Raw genomic sequence first — 23961 nt, forward strand, 5'->3', positions numbered from 1 at the left:
TACAACACTGCAGGAACCCTCACCTCCTATGGCTCTGCAGTATCCACATTCTTGCCTAGCCAGATTAAATCTCTGTCAGTGTGGACAAGTCCAGGTGACAGTAAGATCACCTTCCTTTCTCCATGCTACACAGAATACAAATAAACCGTAGTCCATGCAGTATGAACAGCTGCTGAAATTGCTTTTGCTTCTCCTGACTGCCTAACAGTCTCGGCCATTGCTGGGCTCTATAAGCAGGTGATAGCCGAAACTGTTTAGAGGCAATCTGTTCAAAATTTTGGAATCTGCTCGGTTTGCCATACTCTTGGTATAAATCATCTGTCTTAGAAAAAAAAGAGCAGTAAGACAGTGTTACATCCTATATTTTTCTAACCATCTGGAAGACCAGGTGGTGGTCCCATAACATTCCCACTAACTACTACATGTCGGAGACCTCAGGCACGCGTGACACGGACTTCCAAGGCATCATTACATAGAATCCATTGAAAAAGTATTTTCCTTTTGCCATGTTTACGACCAAGAAAGCTGAAGTTATTGTTGCACAGATTTTTCATTTAACAAATACAGACTGCAACCATTGGAAGGCTTAGAACATGTTTATGCTTATTTACTTACCATGACCCACATGTAACTCCAGGTGAAATTACTCCACTGACCTTAATGGGATACAAAGCCCATAAAATATTTTTGTGGATCTCTTGGTAACCCATGAAGTTTTCCACTAAGGAGCCTCAATCCCTCTTTACACAATTAAGAGTTTTAAAAAAAACCAACCTAAATGTCTATATTCCATAAAACCCCTTAATTCTGTCCCTTATGACAAATTTCCAAGTAAAATGTTCTAGATTCAGACTTCTGAGTTAGCCAATACTCACCCTGGATTCTTCTTCAGCACTGACTGAGAATTTTTTGTGAAAAACTACTTTTTGATGCTTTTTTACTCGGGGGGGGGGGCGGGGAAGACACCTAAACAAGGCTTTGATTTGGCATTATGCCTGTGTTTGTTTTAGGAAAAACCTGGAATTTTTAGTGAGGAAAAAATATTGCATTTTCCAATCAGCTTATGAAGCTTTAATTGAGCCAGTAAAACTGTCAGATTCAGGTTTTGGTATGTTTTTAACCTTTCCTTTCTAATATCACTATTTGTATATACAACCAGGGTACAGCTGGGGGGAAATATTACTAAATAAATAAAGTCCATGTAGCAATACTGGAAGGTAACGGGCTATGAAATCGGAGCATTCCCATTACAGCATGACAGATGGTCAGTTTGTAATTCTCTAAACATTTCTGTGAAAATGTACATGATATATGAATATCTCATGGCTCCTACAAGGAAATCCCATCATCTCCACATGCACTTGTATTTAATCAATTGCAAACTGCAGAACAATCTGTGTCTTTGGTGCCTACTGATTAAATGCTAAATCTTTCCAGGTTTTACAGGCAAAAAGAAAAAAGTTAGGTGCTGAAATGTCACAGTTTCACAGGCGGTAGTGTCTAACCCACAGTTATTCCTCTAAAGCAGGAGATCTGGCAAGACTTATGTGAAAGAAAACTTTATGAAGGCTTATAATGGCCAGTTTCATGCTGATGCTCAGCTGCTTGTTTTGTTATCACTTGGCCATGGCTCGCACTGTAATAAGAGCTTTTGCTGTAATTGTTTTCATTCTCTTGATACATCCTTCATCTGTCTTAATGCTTTCCTTTTCCTGTTTTAATTAGAAGGCTAAATTCTAAAAACCATTAATGTCACCACGCCCACCACCCCCAGCAGCATCTCTGCATCAGGCATAGGAAATATTTAATGGGATATATGGCTTCTCACCTGCGGATGCTCAGGCAGAATGTTGAGGGGCACACTAAGGATGCAAGCGCAGGAAAAATAAGGAAAGATGGGATGTTTTTGTTCAGCTTTAGGCTGAAGCTCACAAAGTCTGCGTCAAGTCCCTTAATCTGTCATCGCTGTGTTTCATATGATCTTGGGGAAAATCATGCGGGGCCAGATGCAGAAACACAGGTAGGAACTTATTCAGGTCTAAAATACAAGGTGTCTGAGCAATGGGTTATGGGCAGCAAGCTAGCTCAATGAATGATTTCCTTCTAACATAGAAGGAAATTCTACAGGCCCAAAACAGAAGAAACATCCTATTTTTACCATGCTAGAAAAAGACAAAAAGTAAGCCTGTCTGTGCTGCGTACATCCATAAAGCAAATGAAGAGAAGGTGTTTGCAACTTACCCCTCCAACCTTCTCAAAATGAGAACCGTCTTTCTTGAAATCGGTGAGCGTTCCATTGAAATACCAGGTGAAGCTGATGTCCAGTATAGGATCATGCTGAACCTGGCAAGGCAAGACGACACTTTCTCCGACAGTGACATCCATGTTAGAAGGTGCCAAAGTAATCCTTGTTGGCTCTGTTGAAAGCAGAAATATCAGTTATTGGATTCCTGTATTGCTAAGCTGTGCTTGCTACTAATATTCTACACGTTCTTCAAATCTGATTAATGACAGTCACTTCAAATTCTGCCTCTGGACTATAAATGCTGCTGCCCAACCCCTCTTGTTGGAGCATTGTGTCCTTGCACATTTACCAGTGGGAGCTACTTGACACTGTAAAGGTAAATTTTAACCTGCTGGGGACAGGCCAAAGTAGTTTACAAAGCTAAATGCACTGCAACCCACAGCAATGAAATTACCATTCATGAGCGTGTGTGGGTCTCAGCAGTAACACTCAGGGTTTGGAGCAGGAAGCTGCAGTAGCAGCCACTGGGAAGATTAAGAGGGGGGAGTGAGAGAAGGTGCTAATAAACTAGCAGAAATCCACACAGGATAGAATGCATTGGATATTTGGGTCCATATATCATATAGAACATAAATAGCGTCATTAAGAACAGCTGCTTGTTATTCCAGAACCACATTAATGGAGAAAAGTTTCAAAGTACTGTAAACACTGTAAAAATAAACTTTCATTCTAGAAATCCTTTCTATATAATTCTATTATTTGTATATAAAGGGACATGAATCATTTAGGAGCACAGACGGAAAATGTGAAGCTGTTAATTCACTGAACAAAATAATTCTATTTGGATCTACGAGATATATAGGATATGTAATGCAGTAGGATATTCAGTAATTCCGAGTTTGGAAAATCTTTCCGATATTCCAATCTTTAAAAAAAGAACATCATGAGAAAAGACAATCTTCAGATAAACTCCACAGACTACTGGTCCTTTTAATCCAGTATCTTAGCTAGTAATGGATGACTTAGAGGGAGGGGCAAGAACCCTTTTAACAACAACCATGTATACAATTCGCTTTTGAAAGACTTTATACTTTACTGCCCGTGGAGTCCCCGAAGGCTCCTGCAGCTGGAGTTTCTACCACATCTTTTTCCATAAGCAAACAGCATATAGTTCCTTAGGGCTAAGCAGATTTTGGACTGGAATACAGAATTACCTCAAAAATTTTTTGATTGCCATGGTTTTTTCCTCAACAAATTAAAAAAAGCCCCAAACTTAAAAGCATAATTGCACTATTTAGTATTTAGGTAAGTGAGAGAAGGGAGGAAAGTGTTCAGAACTCCCTCACATCTGAGAAATATCTTTGTCAAAGACAGAAAATCCCTCAGTCTCTTTCCTCTCAGCTAATAAAAGATCTATAACAAATATCCTTTTATCTTTTTATATTGTCAAATATGTAACTTCTCACACTCTTTACTTTCCACCACATTTAGTATTTTTTCAATAAGCAAACTCAGACTCCACATCATTGCAGACTTCTGTTGCAGAGTTTGCAATTCAATTTACTCCACCTCGCAGATGACCCTCCATGCCAGCTCACCTACCTGTAACTATTAAGTTTGTCGAGCCACTGGCTGTTCCAAACTGGTTTGTTGCCAGGCATGTGTAGCTTCCAGCATCAAGTTTGGTCACATTTGCTATTCTTAGTCCTCCATCCTTTAATAACATGATTCTAAAAAATTATGAAGAGATTTTAAAAGTTGCAGCATTGATTTGTAGACAAAATGCTTTACTACTCATATTGTTACCTTAGATATATCAAACTGCACCAATTACCAACCTGATGTTTGAAAATTCTGTGGCCATACACTGACAATATACAACAAATTTGAACCCATCTGTATTTTACTTACCATTTTGGACACCAGTAGAACCAATGTTTAAGATATGCATGTGTGCACATGTATGTTTGTGTGTGTGAGAGAAACCCCACATTAACTCCATCTTTTTCAGCTGCAGCAAATGGAACTAGAATAATTTTCAACTGTATTATGTTGTTTACCTCATGCAGTCTTGCATGGTAACTTTGAAATAACTGCGTATCATTCTTATGATGGTGCAATGGGATTTTTCAGAAACAATCCACGTTTTGCACTTTTCAGGGCTCATATATACAAGCCTAACACACGCTGCATTGAAGTCAATAGCGCATTTGCACATCTGACTCTGTAAAGCAAGATTTAGTCCATGCAAGTAGAAACTCAGTGTTTGTTTAGAAAGCAAACTGAGACTTCACACTGTTGCAGACTTCTGTCTCAGTTTATCACCAACGCTGGGTCCGAGTGACCTGCAGACATGGCAGAGGTATGCTTGGTGGAAAGAAAATTCCCTCCACTCCAGATAACCTCCACCAGTGGGAATCATGCCTAATGGACAGATAGCACAGAACAAAACAGAAAGATGCTTATAAAAGATGTGGACAGAAGACAACTTGCATTACTGATATAGACAGACGAGCACCAGCATCCCCGCAGTAGAGATGACATCCTAGACAACAGCACTGGAAGGATGCAAAGGTAAGGCTGATTTGACTCCCTCTTTCCCTATTTCTGGTCCTCCTATCTGTCCTATCCTTAGATGCAGGACCTTCTACCAAGTCTTCCCTAAGATAACCTGGAGCAGCGATATAACAAACTGTATATAAAAATGTCCAGAATAATTAACAAAAAAAAACCCCAAAACCCATTTTCCTGATATGCCTAATTCTATCTCCAATCACATCAATCAGTTTCAAAGGCACCAAATGAATCACAGCACGGCTATTCTGTTGGTTCCCTAAGCACCTTAGCTAGAAGGTATTTTGGAAATGCCCAATTCCCCCATCTAGCTACCGAGAATCAACAGAACAGCAAACACCAGTAACACTCCAGGCGAACCTCTAACTGCGTTAGTTGGAGTCTTACACAGTTGTCAGAGTAAGTATCAGCTGAGAAGGCAGCAAATGTCATGAAACTTAACAGTGCTATCTTCCTTCTCTGAAGAGTCATGAGGATTTTGCCTTCTCACTTGCGTGTACTTCATTATTAACCTGCTTCTTTATTCAGTACAAAATTCATTAAATACACACCACACCCCTTTTTATTTTTAACATACTTGAGGCAAATTAGTATCAACGGATCTCCATCATTTGTCCCAACTGAGATTCAGTTCTCTATAGTTAGATACATAGTACAAAAAGCAGATGGGAAAGTCCGCTGTGTTAGGTGGCAATTGGGATCACTGCTTTTCTTCTCAAAACTTCTCCCAAAAGCATGGGACAAGCAGGATGCTCACTCGATAAAACAGGTTCCTTGCTCTTCTGGCATTCACACACTAACAGCTCAGCGTGAGCAATTCGTGTGAAGCTCCACATGTGCTACGGTAGCTGACGAAGGATTATGCAAGCTTGGCACTGCGGCACTGGCTGCAGGGCAGGCCTGTGAAGACTTTTAGGACTGAAGGCAGGCACGGCTAAGACACACCTGGTGAATGCACCACCTTCGATTTAACTGCATTGCCAAAATAAAAGTTGGCGCATAAAAGGTACGTGCTTCAGTAAGCTGCACTATCATTAATTATTTAGAGTGATTTATATTATAAATAATACAGTGTTACAATGGTATTTTTTTAAAAAGCAATTCAGCTGAATCCATATTTCAGAGAAGAATTAAGTTGGTAAATAAGGGCAGCAGAACACGAGGCTGGAGTCCGATGGGTTCAGCGATCTTATCCTTCACCCTCAGCTCCTCTGATCCTCCAAGACCATGCTCACTACCCACAGACCACGGCGGTGGGAGTCTGTCATGGCTCTGTAGTTATGCTGCTCCTCTCCCTTAACAGCAAGTTCACCTAATCCTCAAGGCCACATGGAGACTGCATTTTAAATGTCTGAAAGCGGGAACCTGGATTCCTTCCACAGCTGCACTGCTCTCTACAATGAAACATACTCTAGAAATAAGCACAGCTTTTAATTGTTTTTCGTAATTATTTTGATTGCATTTTATATTTTCTTAAAAGAAGGTGTTGCCACACTCAACGCCGTAGCCGAGATACATTTCCTTTCGGCAAAGGTGGTACAATAATGAAATTAACAGATGATTCCAAGAGATAACAAGTCGCCTTGTTAGAATGACAGACAAAGCATCTTATTTGGGGGAGCAAGAGAGTTATAAAGAGACAGACAGTTTAATCAGTTTACGTTTGGACGTAACCACCTTCAAATCTTCCAAAGTATGAGGTACCGAAGCCAATGGGGTGGTGTTTGAAGCATATTCGTAAGGAGGATGTGCTTCCTTAGCGTCAGCACAGCTGACCTCCCTGAGGCTTATTAACTTGTTCTGGAAAATTCATAAGCAATATCTGGCTGCACTTTATATTAGATGGAACGTTTATAATTAATTAAATCTTACCATATGGTTTATAGATATTTAACATGTGTTAAAGACATGATTAATACATTTTATAGGTAATTTTAACGACATCAATAAAAGGTGTTAAATATATCAATTATGGTTGCAAGCAAGCTATTGAGTTGTTGGACTTTCTAGCTACCTGTATATTTTGCAAAGGCTTGTATTGCATCATCTACTTTGAAGCAGTTTCCAGTAGAAAAAATGCAAAACCAAATAAAAACCCAACAGTATTGACAAAGCTTGAGATCAAACAAAGGAAAAAATAGGACTGGGGTATAAACCAGAAAATATCTATTGTTTAATTTAAACAAATCTCATTTAGAGTGCTCTGAGCTACCTGTGAGTCTAGCTTGCCTAAAATAATTAAGCAATGGGCTTATTAAAACCAATATATAATTAAGAATCAAGTTTTTTTTCCAGAATTACAAAAAAGAAAAACAACAACAAATCAATTCTAGAAAAAAAAAAATCTTTACTGGTAAATTAAAAAGAGAAACGCTTTACTTTTTCAATTACAAAACAGTAAATGCAGTGCCGCCTGTGCAAACACTAAACCCAGAAATAGCTCTATGCCTCCTCCTGAAACATTAGACAAACTGAAGCTTTTAGTATATTTAAAATTATTAGATATTCACACACTGTGATAAAACAAATGCACTACGGCTGGCCTGCTGCCAGAAAGCGATCTAGATCTTGAACACAAAAAAATAACACATCCTTTGGTGTTCCCTGTATCTACAAGCATTTTTCCAATACATTTTGCTGAAGGCCAGCAATTTTCAAAGTGAATTCCATTTTCAACAACCTACACACTTTTGATACACTAGCAAATGGCAGAAACTTTTAGCCCCGTAAAATAGAGATAATTGGCGGATTAATGCTTTGGCACATATCCACTTGCACAACTGGAGACTGATTTAGGACCCGTTTGGTCATAAGATCAAAACATCATTGACAAAATCATTTCTCGCTAACTCTTGAGCAAAACTGTAGGAAATTAATCTTTGAGAAGATTCTTTTTTTCCAATAGTCAAAGGGATGGCATTAAAAAACCCCAACTAAACAAACCTACAACAGCCAAATGTCTTAACTTATGCCCAGGCTCTTTGACTAAGGTCAACAGAATGGGGAGAGGATTAAGCAGCTTCAGGACTTCAGGGTTTGAGAGACTCATGTTGGTAAAACTGTGAGAGTCTTCCCGTCCCACCCACACTAGAAGCATGTATTTGGCATTACAGATCTTCCAGACAGCTGAGGGACTTCAGTAGGGTTAGTCTCCATCAATTCTGCCTAGTCTGTCAGCTTTTACACGTGACGTTACAATATATTATCTTAGTCATAACTGACCATGGAGAAATCCAATTGTGAAATGAGCGCATGTACTTCTCATACTGATAAAGTATTTTGCTATTGTTACAGACTGCATCAAATTTTCATATTCTCAGATATTGAAACAAGTATCATCTGGGACTAGAGAGCAAGCGGTGCTCCAGGATGCCCATCTGAGATCTGCCAGATGAGCAGATTCAAGCTATTCTGCATTCACTGTCCCCATACCTACCTGCTCAGAGAACTGGGACAGCGTTACCTTACTGATCAAAACCCTGTCAAATTGAAATGTTGGTGCAGTACAACCATATACACGCGACTAAGGGCCAGAATATGCCTCAGGATCCAAGACCACAAGGCTGCCAACTAAAATTTAGTGTCATTAATGAAACTGTTAATGAATGCAAATTTGCTCATCTTCCTGTGACACTACTTTATTACTAAAATAACAGACATAATCAAACTAAGTAATCACTGCCTTTTTTGTCAGATTATTCAGCAGAAAAGCCAACTATTTTAGATCCTTATTGATATGATAATAAACATAAACATATTGCTTTCCAGTTCATAACACTTCAGTACAAAGGAACAGTGGAAAAGTGGGTGAAAACTGCCTTTTTATATATCAATCAAATTCCAACTACATTAAAACAGATTAATTAACAACAAAGCAAAAAAAAAAAAAAAGCTCCTATTGAAGTACTGGTAAGTAAATGCATTACTTTCCACATCACAGCATTTCAAACTGTAATGCAAAATGAAGTAAAAATACTTAATTCAAACTGTAGGGAAGATAAAACCAGTAACTGATACTTCCAAGAATCATGCAACATTTTATCAGGAATTATTTCTCCTCTTTTCTTTCCCCCTTAATTTACCATCACTTCGCCACAGTTGAAGATGCTGAAACTGGAGATTTTAAAGAGAATTGTGCTGGAATATCTTTTAGTGAAGTTAAGGTTTGCAGCATCTTTTAATCTTTTTCTAGTCTTGGTAAATCTAGAAATATCTAGGAATAAAGGTGGATTTGTTTACAGGTGAAACACTGCTCCACGTGATCTCAAAATCCCTTGAATTAATCTGTTTCTAGTCAGGTATTTGAGCCAGGAGCACAGGACCCACTACAGCCAACATGTAGCAACTGTCTAGTGCTATATATATATCAATTAAAAATTATATACATACATAAAACATTTAAAGAAATCTTTAAAGGGGTTATCTAGGTTGCAGCTTATTTTGGTATGTCTTCTGGTTTTGATGAGTTAAACTAATATCAAGCGTATTTAACCTTGGTTAAATGTCTAATCCTCCTTTTTTGGAGGATAAAAGAAAAATAAAAGCACATCCATCTGGAGATGGAGGTGTCTCAGGCCAGCTTTTCAACACAGAAGGTACATGAAAGCAACTACAGTTGGCATCCTTTGCTCTCTCTACCTGGAGACACTGGGAGCTATGGCCTGCTATCAGTAGAAGCTGCTCCACATTAATTTGGAATAAACAAAACCTAGTTGTGCAGATAAAATATAGTTTAGAGATTAAAGACCTTATAATACGAGATGGTTGGCAAGGAACAGCCTGAGTAAGTACGAGCTGCTGCCAGTGTGGTGGTACACACTATAACCATAATACGGGGTGAAAAATTACCTGTGCCAGGTAATCAGGTACCCTCGGTACCTGATCTGGCAGTCATTAAAGAGAAAAGAACTCTTGCGAATTCTTCATTATCATGCTTCATTACATCACTCAAATTATTTATTTCAAAGGTCCAAAACTGCATTGTGGTGGGGAGCATATCGTCCTTCAATACCCAATTGATTTAATTCCCATTTTCTGTCTTTCCTTCTGCATGTTCTACAGTGATCCCTATGCTTTCACTTCTCTCTGTATTCCACTGCTCTTTACTGTCTAGCTCTCTTTATTCAAGATATTATTAAAAAAAAAATCACATATTTTGCAAAACTAACAAGAAGCAAGATTGTATTCTTCAACGTTGAATGATTTCTCAGTCCAGAGCTCATGAATCCATTTTGAATAATATTTTCTTCCCTCCACAAGACATATCATATTCAGCTCATTTAATTAAAATTTACTGAGTCATTATCCAAATCTTCTACATACAGAAAATGCAGCACCATTTAAAAATAAATTAAGAATACAAGCAACAGTGCCATCAAAATGAAAATCTTTCGGGCTTTACTAAAGTAATGTGGTCAGTACCTCCAGCAAAACATAAGTTCTCTTACAACAAAATACTATGAATGCATTGAAGTAATGGAGTATTTGTGCTTCATTTTTATTATTCTAACAGGAATTTTCTTAAAACATACCGATTCTATCCACGTTGCCGCATCTTGTGTGACATTTTCACTTTTACAGCTGACATTAAGGACTAGTTCTACCCTCATGCTAAGCCATGTTTGGCCTCTAAGCCTTCCAGAAAGCCTTCCCAGTTTAGGTGCAGTCCAAACTAGCATGGTCTAACCACAGTATCTATACCAGGGTGCTAGTGGAGTGTGCTGGCACATCCTCAGAAGAGGACACACTCCAACTTTTGTGCACGTTTACATGAAAAATGAAACATTACACTGTCCCCGTTCTCTACCAACGTTGAATAACTCCACTATACAACAAGCAGACCTACCAAACTCAACAAGAATATGGTTTTAACTACTCAAGGGCAAATAGATTTGGGAAACTATAAATATATTTATCCACATGGGATATACTGCAAGGGCTGTTCCCTTGCAGGAACTGACTTACGGAGACAAAATAACTTGCTGCACTCTTTGAAGACTGTGACTTCCCTCTTGCTCTTTACAAGCAAATGGCAATTCTAAGGGAGGGGAATGTCAGTCTCCATCTCACACTCAGTCTCTGTCTGTCTCTCCTAAGGAGCACTCTGTGAGCCTGAACCCTACTGGAGGTCTGAGCCCCAAATGTCATTAAACTCATTCTACCTTCTAGGTAAAGAGCATGCTGGATCTCTGTGGCCAGCATTACCCCTTTTGGGAACTTATTCATCCCTTTTTCTGGAATTAAAAAAAGACACCCCCCCCAACAGACTTCTCCATTAGAAATGTAGTGAATGGTTGAAAAATGTACTGCTAATTGGAAACACTTTCCTGAATTGCAAGAATCATAGAACTGCAAGAAATTCATGAATTGCAATTATTCATAGCAGACAGTAATGAACTCCAGTGCTTTCTCCAAAGAATCGCATTTCTGCTTTTCTCTGAAGGCGAGTGTACTTCATTTAGATTAATTCAGGATTATTGGCTTGTTATTATGTTTCCTCTGTAAGCCATTTACAGCGTGCTGTCAAAAATATAGAAGAAGACACTTTGGGCCATATTTTGGAAATACCTCCACTTTGCAGAACTAAAAGCCATAATTTATGTTCATAAATCTAAGCAGGCAGCATCATGTATGATCAATACTTTTTCAGAAACTGAACATTACTTTCTTTAGCCTGGTACCATCACCACAAATGAAATTGGTGAGTACTGCTTCTGAAGGGCAATCCAAAGCAACCATTAAGACCAGATCTGATGCCTATCCAGACAGATAGCTCACAAAGCAATGCGGAAGTGGTGGCTGGAATGCTCTTCTCTTGAACATGTGTGGAGCCCTGCAAAGTCCAAGCATGCCTGGCAGCTTTGAATATCATGAACCAAAGCTACACAGGTTATCTGAAGGCTGATGACAAGCAGGAACGGGAAGGATACCATTCTTCCTGCCTGCCTTTTTATGGAAATGGTATGGGGACAAAAACTAGGAATTTTCCTAAATGGCAAATATCAAGTGCTATGGATTTACATACATGCTGTACAAAAGCAACCATAAAAATAAGAACAAATGAGAATCATCAAAAAGCACTGTTTCACATGAGTTTTAGAGATCATTTTGGCCCTGTGTTACAGACTTATTTATCAATGTGATACGATGTCATTACAAGACGATGGGAGGTTTCACATAGAAAGAAAAACCAACTAGGGTTATTTTGAATGAGATTTTGCTTGCTTGCTTGCAGGCATGCAGCCAGCTAGCGAGCCTGTGGTACCGTGTCAAGCTCTGTAATGACAGATGCCTAATCTTCTGCCAAATTGCCAAACCTGACAACACTTAACACTTCAACACATGAAAACTATTGTGGTCCCTGTGAAGAAACAGCCAGAGCTGCACAGATCAAGATGACAGCAAGTGTCCAAAGCTTTCGGGTACAAGGAGAGAGCTCTAGCCTTACAATAGAGCAAATAACGGTCTCGATTGCAGCCTCTAAAAGTTTTGACCTATCTGGTAGCATCTTCTGCGTTTAGAAACTTCAGAACAAAACCATGCCATGGTGTTTTGCAGGAATAGGACTAGAAGAATTTCACCTGGTTTAGAAATAGCTTTCCAATGATAGGCTAAGCTTTGTAAAACCTAACACAAAGACCTAGAGGAGCAGGGGTACATTCATGAAACCACAACACACTGCCATAGCAATCCTCCTTCAAAACCAAAACGTTCAATTTCCTCCATCTCACGTCTGGACTTTTGGACACTTCAGTGATACCACTGTCCCTGAATTATCCTGCTAAGCACAGGGTGATACCAGAGCATTGCAAGAGGAACACTTGCAGTCATCCTGTCCTCACTGCTCCCAGGCAAACCCTACGACTTTCCATGGCTGTTGCTGTGACTACAGTCTATATCTTAGATAGTCCAGCAACTAGCTGCAGAAAGGCTGACCTCAGGGCAGACTAAACTCCCAAATAGTTATGCTGCTCCTCAGAGTTTTTACAGCCTGTACTGAGTGCTGAAGTGCTGCAGCTGGAATGTCCTAAGTACCAAACTGCCTAGTTTCATGCTAAATCAGATACATAACTATCTTAATTACCCCTTTCATCCAAGGGTTTTTTTTCCTGTCCCAGTTCACTACCTGAAACTCCCATTCTATGCAAATATTGAAATGTAAAACAGAAAGCTTGAAAAGGCTGTAATCCCTCATGTTGGAGAGATGCGAAGCAAGTGACTGCTCCAGAGTGCAGACATGTATGCTTCTGCATAGTTTGATTACACAATTTAATCAGTAGACTTTTGCAATTTTAGCTTATGACTAATTCAATAATGCTTTAATGGTTATTGCTGGAAAAAAAATGTTTACATATTGTTGGAAGTCAATGGCTGAGGATATAGGTGAATCACAAACTCTCCACTGAGAATTACTAACACCAAAACACATTCACTATCATGTAAATGCTAAAGAAATGGCAACATACATTATCATTGGTAGACAAAGTTTATGGCTGCTTGAAAAGAACCTGAAAGAGTATTTTCATTTTCTTTTCCTGTTTTCATCTGAACATGCACATGAAATTAATAATATATAATATATAATATTAATAATATATATGAAGAAGTACATTCATAATGAGTACACATTTTCTTTCACACACCTATTATTTCTTCCTGAAGTCATACAATCTTAACCTTTCCAATGGCTGAACTGACTAGAAATCCATCAGTTGTGATCCTAAATATTTTCGTCATGTACCTCCACTACATGTTTCTGAGAGAAGATGACCAGCACTTAAGACAATATCCAAGGGAATGAATTTTTGTAATGGCATGTAAGTTATTTTCTGTTCTGTCCCATACATATCACTGCTCTATTATTTAACTGATAATGCATACCGAGCAGATGTTTGCACCCACCTGTGCATGGTGACACTTCTATCACTTTCTTAAGTGTTCCCAGTTAATTTACAACACTTGGATACAAGTGGTTTTACTGTTTTACTTTTTCTTTCCAAAGTGTATTACACATTTGCCAATATTGATTTTCATCTGTCACCATTCAGCTCAAGTGTTTGGGTTTATGAGGTCCATCTTGCAATCACCTGGAAAACCTTGCGTAATTCTTGTGTGTGTGTGTGACCTACAATTTTGAGTCATCTTTGTAATAACTCTTCCCATATAAACAAACACAGTACTAGAATGGTAAAAATCAAAATATTAGAATGGTAAGAGTGCTATTCTGGACCTACCAACTATTAACTTTTGCCAACTGGATTTTTTTTTTTTTTTAAGTCTCCTTTTTGTCTCTCAGCCACATTATCACCATGGCTGTAATATGCCTCATCTGCCTGATTGCCAGCATTTTCAGAGTATTTTGTTGAAGGCTTTAAGTACTGTTTCATAAGCTTTGTATTTCCAGTTTTCTATCAGTACCTGGTTCTCTCTAAATGAGGCCAAATTCTACATTAAACTGAAAATAAAATCTGGCCCTTGACCTTAAAGAAAGCAATATGCATGTACTCTCAGTGCTCAGATTCAATAACAATTAAAAAACAACCAAACAATGCCCCCAGCTAGACAGACTTCAGAGAGACTTTACAACTATTTGGATCTACAGATGACAGTATTGCATAAAAAGACATAAACAAGCTTTTTGTAAGATTAAAACAAATAAACCAATATAACTTGATACCTTTCATTTTCATGTAGCTGCTCACCTCCCTTCTTCCAGGAGCATCTGGCCTTAGGGGAAGCTTTGGGTTTGCACTCAAAAGTAACTGTGCTGCCTATTTGAACCTGGATCAGTTTCTTCATTGGATTCTTGGAAAAATCTGGAGCAGAAGCTAAAACAGAAGGCATAGTAACAGTAAAATAAAGCACCTTTAATTATATTAATGATACTGCTATTTAGCACTTACATGACACTTTTCAGCTTCTAAACATAATTAAAAATATGAATTAGTTAATTCAACCAGATCTTCTATTGGACAATTATGCATTTCTTCTTATACTGGTACAAAAGTAAATGTCTCAGTTGTGCCGAGTACGTCACCTAATGAAGCACGCACAGATCATCACACCAACTTCATCTGAGCTGAAGCTCACTCAACCCAACGAGTATTAAGCACATGCCTAACTTTACGCTTTGCTGAATATGAGTGTACACAACTTGTCTAAGTCCAGGGAGGGCAGTCAACACCGGCAGTCTCATTAAAACTCAAGGAACTGGTTGGCTTCTAGTTTTGTGTGAGAATGCATGTCAGATCAGATAGGTTAGATGACACAAAATTACAGTGCAGCTCATTCTGAGTGGGTATAGTTTGCATTAACTAACAGTTAAGAAAAGGCACATGGCTTCTACCTATACTAACAATGAACTTCGAAAGGAAATTCAGTATTTTAGGAGATCAAGGCTAAGGGAGCAGTCTGCTGATTGACTGCAATCTTAACAACAGAAAGGAAATAACTCATGTCCCCAAAACACACTGCTCTTACAGGCTTAGTTTTGAAATCAGTCTACGTTGGAGGTAGAAACCGTACAAGCATATGAGTGCATAAGGCAGTCACAAGTTCAGTGTTTCCCTCAAACAAACAGTTGTCACTATTTTAGATTCGAGCACACACCGTTTGAATGACTGAATGACAATCGCTTGTCCCCTCGATCAGGAAAGGCTGCACACACGAGCAGCCTATTGCTTTCCAATGACATGGCTCCCCTGGGAGCACTGAAGCCCCGCTGCAGAAGGTGAGTGCAGCTGACTGATGTGCTGAGCCAGTGCTGCCTCCAGACCACGTAAGCGGTTTTAATCTTTGGGCCTGTGTCCAAGCCCCCATCTCTGCTCTTCCCCTAATTAATAATTTAGCTGTGTTCTGTTTTAAAGCAATGAATGATTGGACTGCAAATCCTCTGGAAGCAGATGAGTCAACTCCTCAGCACTGCAGATAAAGATATTAGGTAGACAAAAACATTTATTTCAGTGATAGCATCTGAGTTAGTTAAATTTGAGATCACGACGAGGTGGAATATGAGGCAGGTGAAGGGTGTGTGGAGAGGGAGAATGAGGTTTGTGTTTTAGCGAAAAATGAAAATCTTACCTACAACCCTGAGCTCTGCACTCGAATAAATGACACCATGTTTATTTTCAGCTATGCATTGGTATCTGCCAGAATCTGTCAGATTTAGATTTGATATTGTAAGTGCACCATTTTCAATTTGGATCCTTCCCTGAATATTAAGAAAAATACCTTTATTGATGATATATTTCCTGTGAAAAATTTAAAATAAGTAAGAAATATAAATAGGACAGCATAAATACAATAAATGGGGTAAATGTAACAGCATAATCATGAGAACAGTTCTAAAATAAGTGACATGACCGCATCATGGCATGGCACCAGTGACCGAATACGGAGACTTGGCAACACAGTGTATGAAATTGATTCTTCAAACTTGCTCAGTTTCACAGAGGCTTTGCAATCTCAAATATCCTCGTATTTCCCCAGAAATATGGACAAAATCATACTAGGCTCCTCACGACAGACCAGAGTATCCAAACTATACAGATGGCACTGGCATTTCTTACTATTTAGAGATTTCACACATGCCATTTGCTCATGAGCTCTCTGTAATACTATGCAGAAAAAATTCCAACAGTCATGAAACAGAAGACATATTTAAGTGCCTCAGAGCCAACAAAGCTACTGAAGTAAAGGAATCTTCTCACCTTGCTTATTCTTGGAAAGCTATATGAATTACGGTAAGAAGTGACTAATTTGAGGACGTAATGGCAGGAACTGGTGAGAAAAGGAACCAGTGACAAAGACAAAACCAAAGGAGCTTCTCCTTTGGGGAAAACCAGAGAAACAATAACAAACAAAAGAACAAACCCTTTTTTTTTTAATTTGCTCAAAAACATTTTCTGATTTTTTTTTTTTGATCTGGACATGGCTTACCAGGCCTAATGCAATGGTAGTCACTCTCTGCCTTTTCTTAAGGGCATGTACTTACAGCTGGCCCCACTGCAGGGTGACACCGGCTATCTATGGGCGGCCAGGACGGCTCAGCTCAGCTCCTTCCTTGACAGGTCCCCTCCCAGTTTATTGTGAGGTGCTCAGCCAGTTAGACAAAGGACAAAACAATTCCAAAGAGGAACAAGCCTGCATCTCCATGTCTTGATCCTCTCTCTAGCATCCCAAGCTGCTCTTCTTACTCTTCCTGACAAAAGATTTGTTTATGGACAAGGGGAGCTAAGTGGATCAACCCCAGCAGATTTTTGTGGAGGAGACCCAGGATGAAGAAGGATTATTGCGGTCAAGGAGCTGAAGACAACTGATCACTATAGACAGAGAACTCCTCTTCTGATGTCTCCTCAGCGCCAGCTTTCAAAGACTTAGTCCTATCGTTTACAGTCCTTAAATATGCACTTAAATATGCACGCTTATGCGCTGACACCATGCCAAAAGGCTGGACACCAATACACAAAAGTGAAGAAACTGGAAGACTGAATGGGAGAAGATATTTTTATACTTATCGAGGTAAAAAAACGCATTACCTCAGTGACCTTATGTGATACAGTAACAATGCTCTTAAATCACTGAGATGAAATTTTGTACTCCCTCATTTAACCTATCCATAAAACACTACCATTCCTTTTAGTGAGCACATAACTAGAACGCTCTGAATGGTAAGAAATGTTTTTCAGTGCCTAGATCATTTTTCATACCCATCCACTGAATTCACTCGAGCAGTCACTCTTTCTTCTTCAACTGTGAGTGCCAACATTGAGCACAACGCATTGGCCAAGGGCAAAATGCCTTCCTGCGATGGGCTAGTGCCCATAGTTTATATTCCTGATAACCTGAACTAGGCAGTTTTCTCAATGAAGCAGTGAGATTTAAAATCAATATGGGTATTAGATGCTTCTCTGCATTTCTGATCTGGGAGACCAACTATCTCACTTTCCAAGTATGACCTCTTTTCCCTGTCACCAAATGCATTACTTTCGATTAATTTACTTAACAATTGTATTAAAGCAAATACCTATGTTACACTGCTGTTTATATTTCATTCTTTGCATCAAGTACTGGTGACCCTATGAATTTTTAGGATTTTTGTCTTTTTTTGTCAAGAAGTTTGAATATGTTTTCTTTTTACCTTTAATGAAATGCCAATAGCAAGTATAACAAAATAATTTAAGTTCTCTATCCCTCATTTATGGTTCTTAATGTATAACTTTAATTAAACTTCCTTCTCCAGTCTTTCCTTCCATACTGATTTCTATGGTTCTACCATTGCTTTTAAATCTGCTTTTAGCTGGGATATTTTTGTACAACATAATTTGTCTTTGTGTTTCTGGTATTGCAGCTTTTGAAGTTTCCATCTGTATGCTCTTGACAAACATACAAAAACCAGTATCAAATATTTCTCTTGACTAATGGACTTTTGAGAATTCTCATACTTATATGAAGTATTGTTGATTTTACATAGCATCATGTTTTCAAAATAGAATGTTACCTCTATTGACAGCTGGTCTCCATTCTTCAGCCACCTATACGATGGTTTGGGCTTCCCACTTGCTCTGCAATCCCAGTATAAGGTGTCCTCTACAGCAACTTCAATATCTTTTATCGTCTGGATCCAGTGAGGCTTTGCTGCAGATGAAATACACATCAACAACAAGGACCCTAACAAGTTATTGTTCTATATAAGAATCAAGGGTTAGTTTGCACAGCACTCATCAGTTTTCTGTGCAGACTGGTTTGTACCAACAGAGGTTCTCACTGGTTCTACTTCAAGTCACCTAATGAAACAAATTACTCACTGTTCCTTTTATACATTTTTATTACAAGCAGTAAACCCAAAGAAAATTGACATTACAGATGACTAAAGCTGAACTAGTGAAACCAATATTAAAATCACTAATGATTAAACAACACAACTTTGAAATTGAGGTAAACGTAAGATAAAGAAATTAGTGGTAATATAGGAATTAAATAATTGATGTAGCTAAATGATCAGATTAATACTGAAGACAATCTTTTAAGTGCCAAAAAAATGTAATGGCATGTCAGCCTTAGTTCTAAATACCATTTTAATTGTTTTCTAATGCTAGTCAGTACTTAACTGGATGAATACATGGATATATGAGACTGTTTTTGAAAGCATTAGTCTTAGCACAGCATTTGGGTGATGCAAACCAGAATATGGCCTTAAGAAACTCCACAAAAATCACTAACTTTTAAACAAAATTTTGATGTATTAATACCATACATCCTTCAGAATTACCTAAAATACAATTAAAACTGAAAAGATAGAGTTTAAAGCATCTGTTACAGCTTTCATAGGGTAAAAAAACCCCTTCATTTGGTAAATAAACATCACTGCATGAAAGACAATAGCAGTTTTTTCCTTCAGTGCTATTTCATGCAACAGCACAACATTGTTTTATAGCTAATTCATGTGAATTTTCTTTGAATTTATTCAAATTACTAGGAAGTTCATAATCTCAATATATGCTATTTCTCCAAGAAAAGATAAATTCTGGACATTGCTTATGGAGAAAACAGATAAAAAGTAGAATGAAACTTGGTTGCAAATATATAGCTAAGGGCAAAAGAATTTTCCAGAGTCAATTTGATTACCTTAAAGATTTTCCTAACTTGGTAATTTCAGAAATCTCATAACACTCTCATATCGAAACAACTAGGAAAATAAGTTGTCCATGGTGATACAGGAAAATATTATTATTGAATAGATGAGTTTTGGAAGCACAGAAGGTCAGATTAATTCCCATTGAACTTCCTACTACAATGGAGTTACACCAGCAATTAATTCAGGCCAGGGAAATTAATGACTCGCCTATGGCCACGAGGGAAGTCTGCAGCACAGCTGAGAGCTGAACCTGTTCCATTGCCATAGGCACAAGACCAGCAGACCAACGTTTGGATGAGGGTTGGTATTAATTTCATTTAAAAAAGATTCATTCTTTTGTAGCATACAAATTTTCTCTCAATCATATATTCTGCAATACAGCGATACAATCTCAACACGATCATGTAAGTACCATATTTTTATGATAACAAGGATTAACACTATTTATGATTTATGTATACAGACTTAGGATTAACTTCTCACAGAAGAACTTACTAAAATGTATTCATTGAGATATTAACTTAGGAGGTTTTGGAATTCAACCAATACTTGCTGACAGCGAAACCTTCTGTTATTTCTTTTGTTTGGCACGTCCCTTATACCCCGCAAGGATTAATGCCTTTCACTGATTTGGGGATGATGTATTTTTTACACTCTCTTTATCAAAGTCAGCTCTAAAAGACAGGATAACCTGATCTTTGTGTCAAACAAATGTACTATCTTACTGATATTAATTTTGGTTAAATCTTGAAAGTTACTGTCACAACACTGGAGTTCAAGAAAGAGCCATTGCTTTATCTCACATTGTCATTTGGCGTATTTGCCCCACATGTGTCAAGGGGATGAAAGCTCAGGGCTCCATGTTGGCGTGCTTCCTGCACTTTGCATACCTAAATATTCATGCAACAAGCAACAGTGCGTGAATTATTGATGGATCCATACATGTGCAATATTCCACATCTGCTCCATATCTACACTTGAAAGTAGGTTAAATATAGTCTATTTTCAAGTTCAAGATCTTGGATTCAATGCCATTAATAAGAAAAACATTGTCTACACTATAAATCTTCGTTTTAGGACTCATTCATGTCAGACATGTCATAAGAGGGTTTCCCAAGTCTCCATGGTAGATAAACTGGGCTGCTTTGGAATGCATGGGAGCAAGACAACCACTCAAAACAGAAATGAACAGAACAGAGCTTCCTAAGCCACAATGTGAGAAATTCAAGGTGCTTGTTCATTCGCAAGAGTGTTGATGTAGACTTCAGTGATTTTCTTGAGGAAGGCTCTTTTTCTCTTCAAATTACTGAAGAGAGTATGAAGGAATGAAGGAATGAAGGAATTCAGCAGAAAGAAAAATACCCTTTTCAATCTGCCACATCTCGAAGTCTTTAAAAAAGGCTGTAAAAGTATTAGAAACTCTTTGAAAAAGAACAATTCAACTAATCACTTCAAAATTGAAAAAGCAGCTAAATAGAGGCAATTCCAGCTGGGAGTATTCCACTGAATACTCTGAACCTTGGCCAAGGTAAAGATGTCCACATTGCAGCAGCTGAAAAAAGTGCAGACAGAAGGTCATGTACCAGCAGATCTACATATCCTCTCAAAAGATAAGCATGACTTTCCAAGCCCAGCACTGCCCTTTTTATTCAGCTCTGCCTGACTGTACCTAAATGATTCTGAATATACAGCTTTATTCTTTTTGAGGTCTAGTCACTGTTAGGCAAATGTTACCTGCTTGGAACATCTGGTTCCACTACCACTGCCACATCTGTGCTCCTGAAGGAAGACTAATGACTTGGTAACAAAGCCTCATTCTCTTATGGAGCTACTGCATTGGTTTGGCGTAAAACTTAGATCTTCCTGAAGCGACGCCACTCCTTCCTCCTTAAGCAAGGAATAGGCAAGCAGGAAACATATTTTCATTGAGATAAAAAAAGAATGTCCTGTAAATTGAGAGGTTGGAAGTTAATTTTAACGGAGTTTGTAGCGCAGGGTTTGAGACTGTGACAGAAATCTGTATTGTGTGGTAATATTAAGAATTCTTAGGAAATTGCTGTGCAATCTTCATGAAAGATTCATATAAAGTTCCCTTAGGACGAAATACTTCAGCCTCATGGTCAGTCACTTAGAAAAGCACTAGACTCTATTTTGCTTCAGTTGTTTTTGCCTAAAATATTCCTTGCAATACTCATGGTCCCACAGGCCAGAAGCGATACAAGTGTGTAACTTCATAAAATCTATCCCAGTGAGAAGACTTGGTCATCTTTTTCTTGGTGGCTATGATCACCCTTTTCTTCCAGCTAACTAGTCCAGGCAGGTGTTCCTGAAGAAAACAAATGTTGCTTCATTACACTCTAGGGCATCCCTGTAGGCCATACGGAAAGCAAGAAACATTTTTTTAGATTTTTAAGAAACCCTTTGCAACGACTGTTCTCGGGTTTGATGCAAATGAAGGCCAACTGCAATGAGTGACTGCAATGACGGTCTTGGAAGCAATGGCTGAAGAAGCTGATGCTTTTCAGAAGCTGTGCCGAGATCCAATTTGTGAATAATTTGTGGGGTACCATGCACGATGCATGTCAACAGGAATTTTTATATCTGATTTCCTTCAGAGAAGAAGACTCCAATAAAAATCTCATTCTAATTCTGTAAACCACAGGAATAGCATGAAGGAAAGGCAGAGCTTCAGGTCCATGACTTTTGTCTAGACACTGCACTCTCCCAGAGAATACTGAGGTCTGCCATGCCTCTGCTTGGAGGCAGAAGACTACGGGAAGCTCTTCCATAACAGTCCCTAATTGGGGCTCACACATAAGATGCAGTCTGCTTATATGCATATCTTTACTTTGAAATTTACATTCTGAAAGCTGGGCTAGAAATCTCCTTTGAAAATACTTTCGGATAGCTCAGCAGTTGGGCAATAAATTAGAGCCAAAAGGACCTTTCCATAGTTCAAAAGAAAGCAGCTATGAAGCATACTGGGGAAAAAAACAACCAGAAAATGTAACCTTCATTTTTCTAGGTAGTATATCTGAAAGTCAGGCTACGACACTCATACTGATGCCTAGAGCAGTGATGAACCTTACTTTATCTCACAACTCCAAGTGACTTTAAGCATGAATAACTTTTTTCTGATAAAACAACTGGGCCTAGAGAAGCATCTAACACATCCCTGAAGATGTCCATTATTTGACTTCCATTCAAAAATAAAAATGCTCTCAAGCAACAGGGAATTGCTACGTCATTGGGGAAAGTTTTAGTATGTAAAAAAGATGAACAATTTGTCTCTATAGCAAGGCAATTAAATTATGAGACAGCATTGATAATTAAACTCTAGGTTGATCAAAGTCAGCAACTCCTTGATATTATTTAGTCATTTACAGTTTTGTAGTTAACGTTTTGAAGACATTTCCATTAACAAAGTAGAATCAGGCTATCAGACAAAGGCTTTAAACAGTGAGGCTCTTCCACATACATGAATAATGTAGTTTCAGTATCATTTTGGGGGTACATTACTACCAAAGTAATTAACAAAATATACAAGTATTTTTTGCTACACTAAAAATTACGTAGAGTCTATGTATTACTGGCAGGTTCGCCTTTGCTGTCACAGACCACCACTGCAGAGCAAAAGGAGAACAGCAGCAGAATTTTTTCTCCTTATTAAACATTTTACCTTGGTACTGTCAAGCATGAGTTCCATTAAATCAGCATGTGCTGATTAAGAATATATTTTCTTCAATTATACTTTAAATTAATTGCTTTACATATCTCTACCATGTTACATGTTCAATTGAATCTTAAAATACAAAAATGTAATTGTTTCATCTCTTCTCATTTTTCCATGCCATGAAATGCCTCCATGGATTCTTTATTCTTCTATTACCTCTTTATGGAAAGGGCTAAAAGCAATGACAAACGAATATATTAATAAAGTGAAAGCAAATTATTTATATATTCAGGTTTTATATTAAATCAAAGTTAGACAACCTTGTCCTATTTTTAGCACTTTCTGAACTCCCCTGAGGAGAAAAGTGGCATTAAACAAATGTTGGAACTGCACAAAGGACAAAAAACCTGAACATTTGATGTTGGGCTTTTCTTGATAAAATTCTTCATGAGAAAAAAGGAAGATCAATAGTCTGTTTGTAATGTTATGAAAGAACCCAAAATATCTGGTTTAGAGTATCTATTTTAATTATCAATTTCAACTATGGGTTGAGACTTTTATTTAAAACCTGCAATGAAATTAGAAAAAGCAGACTCATTTTGTTTTTCATAAAAAGAGCTACAGATGTGCACAGAATTTCTAAACCAAATTTATAAGCATTCTTGAGAAAATGACTATGGATACAATTAAAGTTGAGTCTACGTTCAAGTGCTTTGTGGTTTCAAGACTGTAATTCCTTATTGGAAGAAGAGGCAGGATAGCACAGGAAACATAACTGTTTTTTTTTTTTAATCAAACTATTTACGCACTGAAAAACCCAATTTTCAGAATTCA

General features: G+C 38.1%; 1 protein-coding gene across 1 annotated transcript in view; it reads right to left on the reverse strand.

Annotated features, from left to right (window-relative positions):
* Positions 1-23961, reverse strand: part of CNTN3 (contactin 3) — a gene marked incomplete at both ends in the record, with an annotated part of 83720 nt that overhangs the window by 12171 nt on the left and 47588 nt on the right. Inside the window, 5 exons of the mRNA XM_082321650.1 lie at positions 2242-2417; positions 3848-3975; positions 14496-14646; positions 15899-16028; positions 18318-18454. Of these exons, the coding sequence (XP_082177776.1) occupies positions 2242-2417; positions 3848-3975; positions 14496-14646; positions 15899-16028; positions 18318-18454 (722 nt within the window). The remainder of the gene's footprint in view (positions 1-2241; positions 2418-3847; positions 3976-14495; positions 14647-15898; positions 16029-18317; positions 18455-23961) is intronic.

Source organism: Platalea leucorodia (genome assembly GCF_965183815.1).
Source record: "Platalea leucorodia genome assembly, chromosome: 9".
Lineage (NCBI taxonomy): Eukaryota > Metazoa > Chordata > Aves > Pelecaniformes > Threskiornithidae > Platalea > Platalea leucorodia.